Source organism: Neltuma alba, unplaced genomic scaffold, assembly GCF_004799145.2.
Source record: "Neltuma alba isolate B1F8T4 unplaced genomic scaffold, ASM479914v2 tig00011253_pilon, whole genome shotgun sequence".
Lineage (NCBI taxonomy): Eukaryota > Viridiplantae > Streptophyta > Magnoliopsida > Fabales > Fabaceae > Neltuma > Neltuma alba.
In genome coordinates, this window is record NW_021635968.1 from 331,328 (window position 1) to 344,317 (window position 12,990).

At 30.2% G+C, this 12,990-nt stretch overlaps 1 protein-coding gene and 1 long non-coding RNA gene across 2 annotated transcripts; both read left to right on the plus strand.

The window, feature by feature from the left end:
• The first annotated feature begins 10,118 nt into the window (after positions 1-10,118).
• On the plus strand, positions 10,119-11,105 carry LOC114763093 (uncharacterized). Its single transcript, XM_028952694.1, has 4 exons — positions 10,119-10,622; positions 10,758-10,793; positions 10,874-10,915; positions 11,010-11,105. The coding sequence occupies exons 1-4, from the start codon at positions 10,119-10,121 to the stop codon at positions 11,103-11,105; spliced, it is 678 nt and encodes a 225-aa protein (XP_028808527.1).
• A 262-nt stretch (positions 11,106-11,367) lies between these two features.
• Positions 11,368-11,637, plus strand: LOC114763102 (uncharacterized). The gene is made up of 3 exons (XR_003742314.1): positions 11,368-11,412; positions 11,494-11,532; positions 11,622-11,637. It is a non-coding gene; the product is annotated as an uncharacterized LOC114763102 (long non-coding RNA).
• Positions 11,638-12,990: the final 1,353 nt, after the last annotated feature.

Sequence of the window (12,990 nt, forward strand, 5' to 3'; positions counted from 1 at the left end):
TTAATGATGAAATTTTGGTACAATTTAAACACTTGATGTATAAAATATATACATATAATTTTGAAAAAATATATATGTGTTTTGTTTGTATATGTTAGAGATTTTAGTTGTTACTAAAACGTTGGATCTCATCCTTTCCGTTAATATTTTTATATGATGGATCTAGTACAAATCAAGGGAAAATAGCAATGGAGTGAGCCATTAAGGCTCTTCTGTGGTTCTCGAGCAGATCTTGTGTTATATTTATTTGCCATGATCCTGAGACTTCTGCATTTTATTTTACCAAGTTATTAAAAAAGATTTATTTTGGAACTATGAGATGTTATTTATGTTTGGAGCTGAATACTTTTTTTTTTTTAATGATTTGGATACTAAAAACACTTATAGGCTATTTATGAAATATTTTAAGTATATGGATTATATGTTGAAGGTATTATAAAAGGTATAACTAAAATTTCACCCAAAAAAAAAGGTACAACTAAATTGTTGCCTTTGCGGTCTCTAAACGATTGAGTGCCATGACCAGCTAAAGGCGTAACGAAATTGCTGCCTTCAAGTTCTCTAAATGATTCCCAGAAAATAATAACATAATTTGAGTAGAATCACAAATTTTAGCAATTCCGAAATAGGATGTGAGAAGTTTACTCTGCAAATCTGGTGCATAATCTTTCCTGGCAACACCAACTTCCTTCATCAAATGCAATGAAGCAACAGGAATTATAAAATGTGAATGCAATGGTATCTAGATCAATAGTTTCTATTACCCATTTATCTTCTGTACTTAGCTCCCTAGGCTCTCGTTCAAAATTTGCATGAAGCTTAGCTTTAGCAAAATATCTGTGTACCATCAAAATCAGTCCTTTGATATCAAATAATTCTTGCAAGTGCCTCTTAGAAACATTTATGCTCTGATAAGTAGCTGAAGATGAGGAAGCAGAACCAACAACAACTTCAAATGCTATCTCATAAAGTTGTAAGACTGAATATCTAGAAACAAATTTACTAATGAATTTTTCGACGGATTAGTGAAGAAATTTTTCCATTGCTAATATTAGTGATGGAATTTCTATCCATTGCTAATCTATCAAAAAATTCTTAAGTAAATATTTAGCGACAGATTTTTTTCTGTCAGAAATTTCTGCTGCTAATTTTAATTATAAAAGTATTAGTGACAGATTCCATCGCTAATTTTTATCGCTAAATTGTTTGTTACAAAAGTTTTTGTCACTAATTCCGTCTCTAATTCTATTCTATTGCAATTTTATTGCTAATTCGTCACTAATTTTAAATTTCATTATTTTAGAATATAATCTTACAACAATTTATGTAATAACATAATTAAGAATATAATGATTTAGATATATTTTTAATTGTAAAATAAATTGATATATTTGTGATGTTGGTATTAATGAAGGTATCATTATCATTCATGTCATTATTAAATAGATACTAAGAATAAGAAGATAATTTCTTTAAAAAAACCTGTTTATATTTCATTAAAATCAATTCCTCTTGATTATTAATAATAATTAAAAAATATAATAAGAATATTAATAACTTTCTTGTACAAATTGATATAAGGAAAAAAAATTTATCATATGTACAATATATTGAAAGATATAATATATGATAAAAATTTCAAACTGAAAAATAAATGTCTAAAATATACATCTAGTTCTTTATCTTTAGACAAAATTTCAATTTGGTCCATTAATTTTAAAGAGTATATTTTTAATCCTTTAGCACTAAAATTGCTAATATTAAATGATGATATTTTGTAACAATCATAGTTCTTATAAAAATTAAACTTAATATGTCAGCACTTGAAAATATTTTATTTACATTCAAGATCTCCATATAATAGTTTTTTGCTAACAGTTTTAGGGTTAAATGACTAAAAACATACTTTTTAAAATTAAGGGATTAAAATGAAACTTTGTCTAAATTTAAAGGACTAAAAGTATACTTTAGGCAAAATGAACTTATATGAACACCTTATAAATCAAACTAATATTGAAGTGAATTTTGAGTTTCAATCATTAAACAATAAAATTTAATCATGATATAATTAATACATATAATATAGATTGATTTTGGTCTTCAATACAAAAACAAACAGTATATGCAAAGAATTTTAAGAAAATAAATTATATATGATACATATATAAGTAAGAAAATGTTGTTTCAAATCATTTAATTTTTTTTATATAGAATAATTTATTAGATTTTATTATAGTAGCTAGTTTTTGAATAACAAGATCTTATTATTAATTATAAATGGTTTTTATTAAAGACAAAACGTAGGTCCGGTACTTTACGTCAATTATATCCGGTGAGCCAATCTCATGCTGCCACTTTGATTATTTTTACCCATACGCAGTTAACTCTGTTCAACACTCCGTTAGGCTGCAAAAATGTCTTTAACAAAATTGTAAAAAGAAACACGGTGGAGCTGTGGTAATTTCATCGACAAAGATGAGCTCATCGTCACACCCCATGGTCTTCTGGGTTACTGGTGGGAAAATAAATCTAAGAGGATCCTAATGCTCTCTATTCAGTAACTTTCACTATGAATTTTCACTCTCTTGCTTCTGCCATTCTCCTCTCTCCCTCCCTGTGCTCCCATAGCCCACACCTTGGACCTGGTGATGATGGGCTTTACATCTGATGGTTCTATATATTGACCTCTTTTTACTTTCTCCCTCCGTTAGTCTAATCATTCTGTGAATCGTTAAATTTGATTGGGGTTTTGTGGGTTTTTCAGTCTGATCTTTTAGCAGAACGAACCCTAATATGGTCTCAAATATTGATGAATTGTGTGGAACTCTATTGGTATGATTTGTGATATCATCACTGTCAATTTTGTCGCTGATTTTCCTTGGCCATTGTCTTGTCTTCACAATGGCTAATGCATCTCCTTGACTGCTATGTTTATGTAGAATTCACGCAGCCCCCCTCTCACAGTTCCTCTCTCATTTTTGCAATTTTTTTTTAAAGAAATTTTTGTAGGCTAACGGGGTCAAGTGCTGTGTAAAAATAATCTATGTGGCGGCATGTGATTGGCCCATTGGACGTAATGGACCTAAGGCACTGGATCTAATTTTTGTCCTTTCCTTATATATATAAAACATATATAGATAATATAATGTAATATAATGTATATATGACTAAATTATATATCTTATTAATTTAATTTAAAAAACTAAAAATCATATTTGTAAAAAAATATTTATGATTTAAAATTTAAAGTTAGTGTCATTGAAAATTAAAATTATAATAAAAGTATTTTTTAAAAAATATTACAAAATAAATAGTAAAACAAATATTTAAAAATTATTTTGTCATTAAAATAGTTATAATTAAAATTATCATATAGTTCTTTTTAGTTTTTAATAATATATGTATATATAATTATTTGTGTAAAAATATATTTTATATATATAATTTTGTATAATAAGTTAGTATGTTTATTACAGTTTAACTGGTAAAATTGTACGTTGACACAGATTCTCAGTTTGGGTCATGAAGAAGCCATCTCGAGGAGGATGTTCGAGGAGGATGTTTGTTTGGACGGAACATTCCGTCGCTAGTGTCGTTTTTCTTTTTAATCCATACATTTATATATGTGCGTTATTCACTTATTGCTGTTTGGAATATGGATGAGGCCAAAAAAATAAAAATAAATAAATCTGGGGCATGTGATCTTTTCTTTAATCATTCCACTGGGCCCCACGTTGCTGTTATATTTCCTAATTTTTATTCAATCTTCCTTGAGCGTCTTCGCATGGAAAAATGACAGAACAAAAGAAACGGGAGATTAATAAATACCAAAAAAAACGATATTATCTCTTATCCTAAATATAAAAAAAATCAGTTAACTAATTTGAATATATTAAAAAAAATAAATTCAGTTAATTATTTATAGTAAATATATGTTATCTTTTTTAAAATATCTTTACTAATCAAATACTAAAACTACATTATTAGAACTATCATTAAAAAATAAAAAAAATATAAAAAATAAATTCAGATTTTATATTTAAAACTAAAATAAAAATCAAATAAATTCTTATATTAATAAACAGGTAGTAACATTTTATAATACGTGTAAAGAAAAGAATACTAGAATGAGATTTTGAAATTCAAGTTAAAACAACGCCACTTGTTTTGACTCTGAGTAGGGTTTGTGGGATTCACGCGGAGAGAAACAGAGGAAGGAGCGGCAAAGGTCCACTGTTAGCTCTGAGCAGAAGGCCGACTGTGGGAAATGTCGGTGACATAAATGCATGGAAGAAATATTTTAAATTGTTATGAATAAAGAAGAAATAGAGAAGAATCATACAAAGGAAGAGAGGATTGATAAGAGAGAGTCTTTCTCATTCCATTCAAGAGTACACAATACATTATACATAGCCTCTATTTATAGGCACAGCTTTACATCTTTGATAGAATCTACAAATCACATGATAATATGAGATAATTGTGGGATATAGAGATAATGGGAGATCTTAGAGATTATAGGAGATATAGGAGATAAAGGGAGATATATGGACATCCACAAAGATATTATTATATTCATAACACTCCCCCTTGGATGTCCAATATATATGAATGTGCCTCGTTAAAAAACTTCAACTAGGAAAAATCCTATGGGATAAAAACCTAATGAAAGAAAAAGAGTACATCATTCATTGATACACTATGCAATGCTGCCTCATTAAAAACCTTGCTAGGAAAACCCAGTGGGACAAAACCATAGACAAAGAAAAAAGAGTACAGCGTGTATCAACTCCCCCTCTTGACAACATCAGTTGACATCTTGGAGCCTGCAAAGTCTAATATAACGAACAACCCTTCCAAATATTGTAATTAGATAAAAACGTCAAATATGAATTTCATAATCTTCTAAACATTATGAGGCGGATAGTCCTTTTATAGTTTACCTACATATAGATCATGTTGTGATCTCTTAACATGAGAATCAAACAGAAATACTTTATCTACATAGCCAGTAAAATTAGTTGTGGGTACTTTCAGATATCCACGGTATCCTTTAAATGAAAAATATTCTTAATTTCGCTCCATCGTCTTTATATTAGCGACAAACTATATCATGCTAACTAGCAAATGATATATTGAGTTATGTGTGGCTAGATAGATACATATGTGCTCTAGTGACACTAAAGCATGGTACTTCTGGACCAAGTATTTGTTCATTACCTTCTAGAGGTCTAAATCGATCTTTAATCCATATCTAAAGATCTTGCAACTACCGAAACACATAATAAATGTTACTTATCCGCATAATGGATGTGATTTATCCATATGTATTCTTCTTAAAGCTTTTATTTCAAACTTTTTCTTTAAGTAATTTGCAGTTTTTGAAAACTCATCAGGAGTTGTGATACTATCATTATAAATAGTATCGATAATAGACTCATTTTGAATCTTTTCATAAACAGACAAGTTGGAATAAGTTTACAACATTCCTTCAGTTGATATTAACCACATGTGTCTCATATAGAGACTTACTTCAATGATGTTCTTGAGAACATAATTGTATACTTCTAGAAACTTAAATCCTTCAAGAATTTTCATACATTATGATCCATATCTATTCATGTATTGGATCGTTTATATTTATACAAGAATTTGAATCCTTCTGGGATTCACATATAATTTCACTATATAGTGGGTCACTGTATTTCTAGACGTATATGAGATTTTATCAAACTGCCATATTGATAATATACATAAAAATTTTAATTCACCACAAGATTCTCTTTCTCTTTTCTTGTACAAATACCCCTTACACTTCAGGTGTTTGGGTTAGAGATACACAAATCTCCTGTTATAATGTTGCGTCTTTTCTTTTCTGTTGGCCAATCATTTTTCTATCTGTATCTCATAACAGATTTATATATAAGATCCTTACTTGATCATGTGATATCATCAATCAAATTATTGTCGACAATTTTATTCCTTTGTCGGTCTCGTTTTCTTTTATGACATAATATATCGAGATCTCTTTATTGCTTTCAGACACTTAAACCTCTTCAGGGGTCAAAGAGTTATGTCTTAATCTCTTTTGCAATTCATGCCTCCTTAGTATGATCATCATTATCATTTGCTCCTTTTTCTTTTCTTTTGGAACCGATCATAACATTATGCTTTTAGCATGTCTTCAAGAATAGGAGCATTTTTAGCTGGAATGTAAGAATTAAAAATTCTCATTTAGGTCAATAATTGCATCTGGCAGACATTAGTAATGTTTTACAAATGCAATACTTCATGAACTTCTAGTTCATACTACTATATTTGAGGATCTACATTTGATAATGAAAGTATATTCTATGTGTTCTCTTTTCCAGCTATACATTTTCTCCCCCTCATATTGGGAATATGCAATGTAGGTCTCCCAAATCCATAAATCTCTTTTAGAAACATTATTTTGTTTCATTTAGAGACAAACAAGAATAAGGAGGTTCTTATCCAACATTGATCCCAACTTACTTTTAATATCCACCTATGTCCATTATTACGATGGAATAATAAATATTGCATATTCTAAGATGAAAAATGTCTGACTCCTGACCAAAAGCCAAATATAATGGGAGAATTCACAATACATTGTTGGCTTGATGCATTTATGTGCAAAAATATATAAAATCAGTCATCCCAACACTCAAGTAGGAATTCTGTTCTCATAAACTCTGATCTAGCTTCTTATGGAGGCTTTTACTAAGCATATAATTATCAGCAACGTGAGGAACAATCACTAGCAATCTCAACAAGAATCGTATTGATTTCATAATCAAGAACTTATATACTTAATGTAATTATCTGAACATATTTGCAAACTTCAGGTTGCAAGTTGATCATAAACACCTGTGACCATTTTATAGATGCATCTTTCACTTATAGAGTATTACTTTGGTCTACATGGTGTCTAAATGGGCCCATATATAAATCTGATACATTATAAATCTGTACGGATCCGATTTTGAGCATAGCTAGTGATGTTCTCTATGAGAACAAACAACACATAAAAATTCTTGAATCACATATCATTTTAAAGAATCTTCTAGTTCTTTAATAAATGACAATGCACATTTTTTATGATATTTTGCATCATTATGATCCGGGATGATCTAACCGGTCATGCCAAACTATGAATGCATAAACTTTTGGTTTATTGTAAAATTATTCTCAATTATTGGTAAACTTCTTGTTACCATGTTATATTATTTATTTATTTTCCTTAATATTCCATAAGGAATATGTTATCAATTATAGATTTTATCTTCAGGATAATAAATAATGATATAACTTTTCTAGAGCATTAGTTTTTATCTTATACCCAAATGGTAGAAACCTGTGCACTCATGGAAGGTTTAGCGCTATTGGCTCTTCTGGAGCTTTTTTCAAAAGGAACATGAAATATAAGGAATGAAATTAATATTAATAATAACAAATTCCATCTAACATGATTCACACTTGTATTTCAACAATTTCAACAATCTCCCCCTCAAGTGTGAGTCATATAAATATATTTTTCTTATTTCTGTATTTCAAATACAATGAATAATATATAGTAAGCTAATAACATATCTTTAACTTGAAAATCCGAATACTTCCTGATTCATATATAATAATAGATTTAAATCTAATTGAGCTATCACTTTAAGACCCTTTAATAAGCAAATATTCTAATATAAATGTTTGTGGGTCATAATTTTTCATTATCAATTTCTTTTCTGCCCACAAAAATAATGGAGGGAACTACATTAGTTATTCAAGAACTATATCAATTTTGTTACTAGTTCTTCATGAACTATATCAACATTTTGCTATTAGTTCTTCTGGAACTATATCAATCTTTTGTTATTAGTCCTTCTGGAACTATATCAATTTTTTTTTTGATTACATATAGTTCTTCAAAAAAAATGCTATATATAGTTCTTCAGGAACTAAAATATATTATTATTTCACTATATAATATACTTCACTTTTTGTTATACCCCCCCTTTTTTTTATTTTTTATTTTTTTAAATATGAAGCATATATATATATTTTTATAAACAAACCATGTAATGATCCTTCTCATAATTAAAACTATATGGCTTCAGGCCATAAAATAAAAAACGATACATAGCATTTAGCTATTTAATTTCAAAATAAAAAAAATTAAAGATATATGATTTCTGATCATAAGATAAAAATTTGATGTTATATGGCTTCAGGCCAATTAATAAAATAACAAAATTAAATATTTATGACTTCTAGTCATAAGATAGAAAATCAAAATTATATGAATGCAAACCATTTAATAAGATAAAAGAAAATTTAAATATATATATAAATGGCTTCTGGCTATAAAATAGAAAATTCAACATGATATATATAAATAAAGAAAAATTATATATATGGCTTATGGCCATAAAATAGAAAATACAAATTATATTGCTTCTAGCCTTTTAATGAAATAAAAAAAATTCAAATATCTATGGCTTCTGGCCGTAAGATAGAAAATCAAATTTATATGGCAACTAGCCATTTAATAAGATAAAACAAAATTATATATATGGCTTCTGGCCATAAAATAGAAAATTCAAATTACATGGCTTCTAGCCATTTAATAAGATAACAGTAATCAAGTATATATGACTTCTAGCTATAAGATAGAAAATTTATACGTAAATACTTCTAGTAATTTAATAAGATAAAATTTCAAATACATATGACTTCAAGTCATTTTAAAAAAAATAGAGAATTAACCCCATATATATATATATATGGCTTCTAGCCATAAGATAAAAACTCAAAGTTGTATAGCTTCAGGCTATAATATAGAAAATCAAAATCATATGGCTTTTAGCCATTTAATTTGAAAAGAATGAAAAATCTGAGTTATATGGCTTCTGGCCATTTAGTTACAATAAGATGAAAACTTAAAATTATATGGCTTCTGACCATTTAACTTTAGATAGTAAATCTTTATGATTACTGCTAGTATCTATTGGAACTTCGGGTTCCATCGAAATAGTGACGTCAAGTCAATAAGAAATATAAGGGGAACAAAAATCCCCAATCATAGCCATGGAACCCGATGTTTAAAACAACGGTAGATAATCCTTTTAATTCCATATAATGGCTTAGATTATCCTAGATAAATTGAATAGGAATACGAATACTCTGAAACACCATATATATGATGGTCGAGGTATTTTTATTTGAACAGAGCAAATGATACTCTAGAAAAACAATAAAGATGATGTTCTAAAATTATGATGGGGTAGAAAAGTATATCATACGCACTTTGGTTAGAGTTTCGTGCTGATAACGTGTTATGAATAAAGAAGAAATAGAGAAGAATCATACAAAGGAAGAGAGGATTGATAAGAGAGAGTCTTTCTCATTCCATTCAAGAGTACACAATACATTATACATGACCTTTATTTATAGGCACAGCTTTACATCTTTGATAGAATCTACAAATCACATGATAATATGAGATAATTGTGGGATATAGAGATAATGGGAGATCTTAGAGATTATAGGAGATATAGGAGATAAAAAGAGATATATGGACATCCACAAAGATATTATTATATTCATAACATAAACAAATATACCGGACATATTACCATCACTAGCTTACCCGAGTACGATGTAACACGTAGAATCCAAGTCATTTATGTCACGGACTAGTTTCTGGGCCTTCTTCTCAGAGTTAGCAGTGGACCTTTGCGGCTCCTTCCTCTGTTTCTCTCCGCGTGAATCCCACAATAATCGGAAAATAAAACGGCAAGTAAAAAAGTGAGTAATAACCCCAGTGGATTCAATTGAACATTTTGTTCGTTTGGGTTTGATTTGTGGTCGCCACGATTCTGGGAACTGTGGGAGGGAGCATTTTGTTGAGGTCATTTTGTTCCTTTGATCCTTTTTTTCTTTGGCCGGTAACAGAACTCCTACTAAAATCTTGGCTATGCCCTGTTCTTACATTTCGTGTGGAATAAAGCACATTTGATCTTTGTCCCATATTAGATTCTCTGTTATGTTTTAGCCGAGCTTAGCCTGCATATTTTTGCCCCATAACTTCAGGCTGTTGCTGATACATGGCCGGACACCAGACAGATCGTGCAGATAAGTGGACGATTTGGGATCTTGTGGCAGTTGTGTCAGCTATAAATGGCCTGGTTTGCTTTGCTCTCGGTGACATCTACAAAAAGTCATTCGGAAAGTTGGGTGAGGTCGGTCTCGTTATTTATCTATATGTCTGGTTAAATGTGTCGACGCTCATATGGGTAACCCAGAAAGTTGGTAAAAGAAAAAAAACCCAGAAAGTTGAAGTTTCAAAAGGATTCCAAGATCTTGTGCTAGCTCTGACATTTGGTCTAACATGTTTTGGCTCCACCATCGTTGACATGCTTCAGACTGGAAAAGCAGATGTATTTAGCATTATCTCGTATGGTTCATTTGCCTTGATGTCCCTATCCATGTCAAGGGAGTCTAAGCTTGGATTCGAAACTGGCTTCTCCTCTTTTTTCCTGTCATTGTTTGCCTCACAATTTCCAAAAATCAACCGGCTGCTTGCACCGATTGCAATAGTCCTCTGCTCGGTCATCTTCTATCTTTTCCGCTCAACAAAAAGAGGAGGAGGACAGCATGATTCCACCAATCGAAATGGCAATGCATATTTAAGAGGCGCAGGGCAGGCCTTATTAATGTTTATAACGATTGTCATTTTTTTGCAGCAATCCTCGGGCGATCCTGAAGAACATAAGAATGGGGTGGGAGATCAAATCCAATATCAATATCATTTTGCTGATTAAATTTTTCACTCGTGTTAATAGTTTTCATTTTGTTGCAGCAATCCTCAAACGATCATATTTCTTTGAAAGAACAGACCAAGGTCTTATTTGAGTTTTACGGCAACATAATCAAGCAATCAAACCTGTTACTTGAACTACTATGTATTTTATCCTTGTGGATTTTCTATTTTGCAGGGACAAGATCCCCCAAAGAGGCAAGAAGATAACGGGCACAACCCATTACCGGGGAACGATCCACCAAAAATTGTAAGTGACCAAAACGGAATATAAATATTCAATTTACTGATATACTTCTCTAGTCTCCCATTAAATAACTCGACACTTATTATCACTTTCATAAAAATGTATCATCCCCAAAATACTGGACAAGTTTCGGGGAAAGCATATTAAACATAGTAGATTCAGGCAATCAGCAAAATATGGAGGAGGAAGAAGATCGTTCGTCCTGGACGGCTGTGCGAAATCAAATCCAATATCAATGTTTATTTTGCTGATTAAATATTTCATTCTCGTGTTAATGGTTTCCATTTTGTTGCAGCAATCCTTGGGCGATCATAAACGACATACCAATGTGGAGGTGGGAGATCAAATTCAATATCAACGTTTATTTTGCTGATTAAATTTTTCACTCGTGTTAAAGGTTTCGATTTTGTTGCAGCAATCCTCAGGCGATCATAAAGAACGTACCAATGTGGAGGTGGGAGATCAAATCCAATATTAATGCTTTAATGTTTGTTTTGCTAATTAAATTTTTTACTCGTGTTAATGGTTTTCATTTTGTTATAGGAATCCTCAGGCGATCGCATTTTTTCAGAAAAAGAAGAACAGACCAAGGTGATGGTGGGACATCAAATCCAATATCAATGTTTATTTTGCTGATTAAATATTTCACTCTCATGTTAATGGTTTCCATGTTGTTGTAGGAACCCTCAAGCCATGATAGTTCTTTAAAAGAAGCACGGATCGACGTGGTGGTAGGAGATCAAATTTAATACCAATGTTTATTTTGCTAATTAAATATTTCACTCTCATGTTAATGGTTTCCATTTTGTTGCAGGAATCCTTAAGCCCTCAGGTTTCTTTAAAAGAAGGACTGCCCTCGCCACACGGCGTGGGAGATCAAATTCAATATCAATGTTTATTTTGCTAATTAAATTTTTCACTCATGTTAATGGTTTTCATTTTGTTGCAGAACGTTATATACATTAGTGGTCGTATAGGAGGATATATCGATGAAGGGGTGGGACATCCAATCCAATATCAATGTTTATTTTGCTAATTAAATTTTTCACTCTTGTTAATGGTTTTCATTTTGTTGCAGAATATAAACAATGGTAACCGTATATTAAATTGTAACAGTGGGGCGGGCCATCGTATCCTAGGAACAAGCCTCCAACAAAGGCTAACCAAATGGTACTCCTCTAAAACACCATCATCTACAAGGTTCATGCTCAATATTTAAAGGGTGTTTGGATAAAATCAAATTATAGTTTAGATAATAGCTTCTGAAAAATAGATTTTGGGAGAATAAATTTTGTGAAAAATAGATTTTGTAAAAAAGTGATTGAGTGTTTGCATAGTTGTTATCAAAAGTATTTTTTATATCTACAAATTACTAAAAAAGATATAAGTTAATATGATAATTACATAAAAGATAGATTTTATAATATATTTTAATTTGAAAGAATAAAATTGTTAATAATATATTTTTTACCAATATAATTAATACTATATAAAATAATGTAATTAATAAATAATTAATATGTTTATATACATTTATAAAACATAAGATTAAATATGTTTATAGAAAAATAATTGAGGGTGTTAAAGTCATATTACCGTTGTAATCTACTTTGACAGACACAATCATACTCTCTAATTTGAGTCACAAGCAGAATAGATTCATTTTTTCTGAAACCATAGTTTTGAGCCTAAAATCATAGTTTGTTGATTTTTCTCCTGTTTGACAAATTTTTGACCCAACCCACCATGATTTCATATATTTGCCAAACAGGTCCTTAAAGTCATATCAATGCTAATGCGCAGTAAAAATTAATTACACGATATTGCCTTTTCTTTTCTTTTTTAATCTCCCCTTCATTTTGGAATTCCCAACAGCATGATTTAAATATATATTACTGTGCCCAAGCTCCCA

Bases quoted from the DNA above. Each gene is read 5' to 3' on its own strand.
- LOC114763093 (XM_028952694.1), top strand. From the start codon at position 10,119: ATGGCCGGACACCAGACAGATCGTGCAGATAAGTGGACGATTTGGGAT. The intron at 10,623-10,757 runs GTCATCTTCTAT...ATTTTTTTGCAG, and splicing joins TTGCAATAGTCCTCTGCTCG to CAATCCTCGGGCGATCCTGA. The intron at 10,794-10,873 runs GTGGGAGATCAA...ATTTTGTTGCAG, and splicing joins CTGAAGAACATAAGAATGGG to CAATCCTCAAACGATCATAT.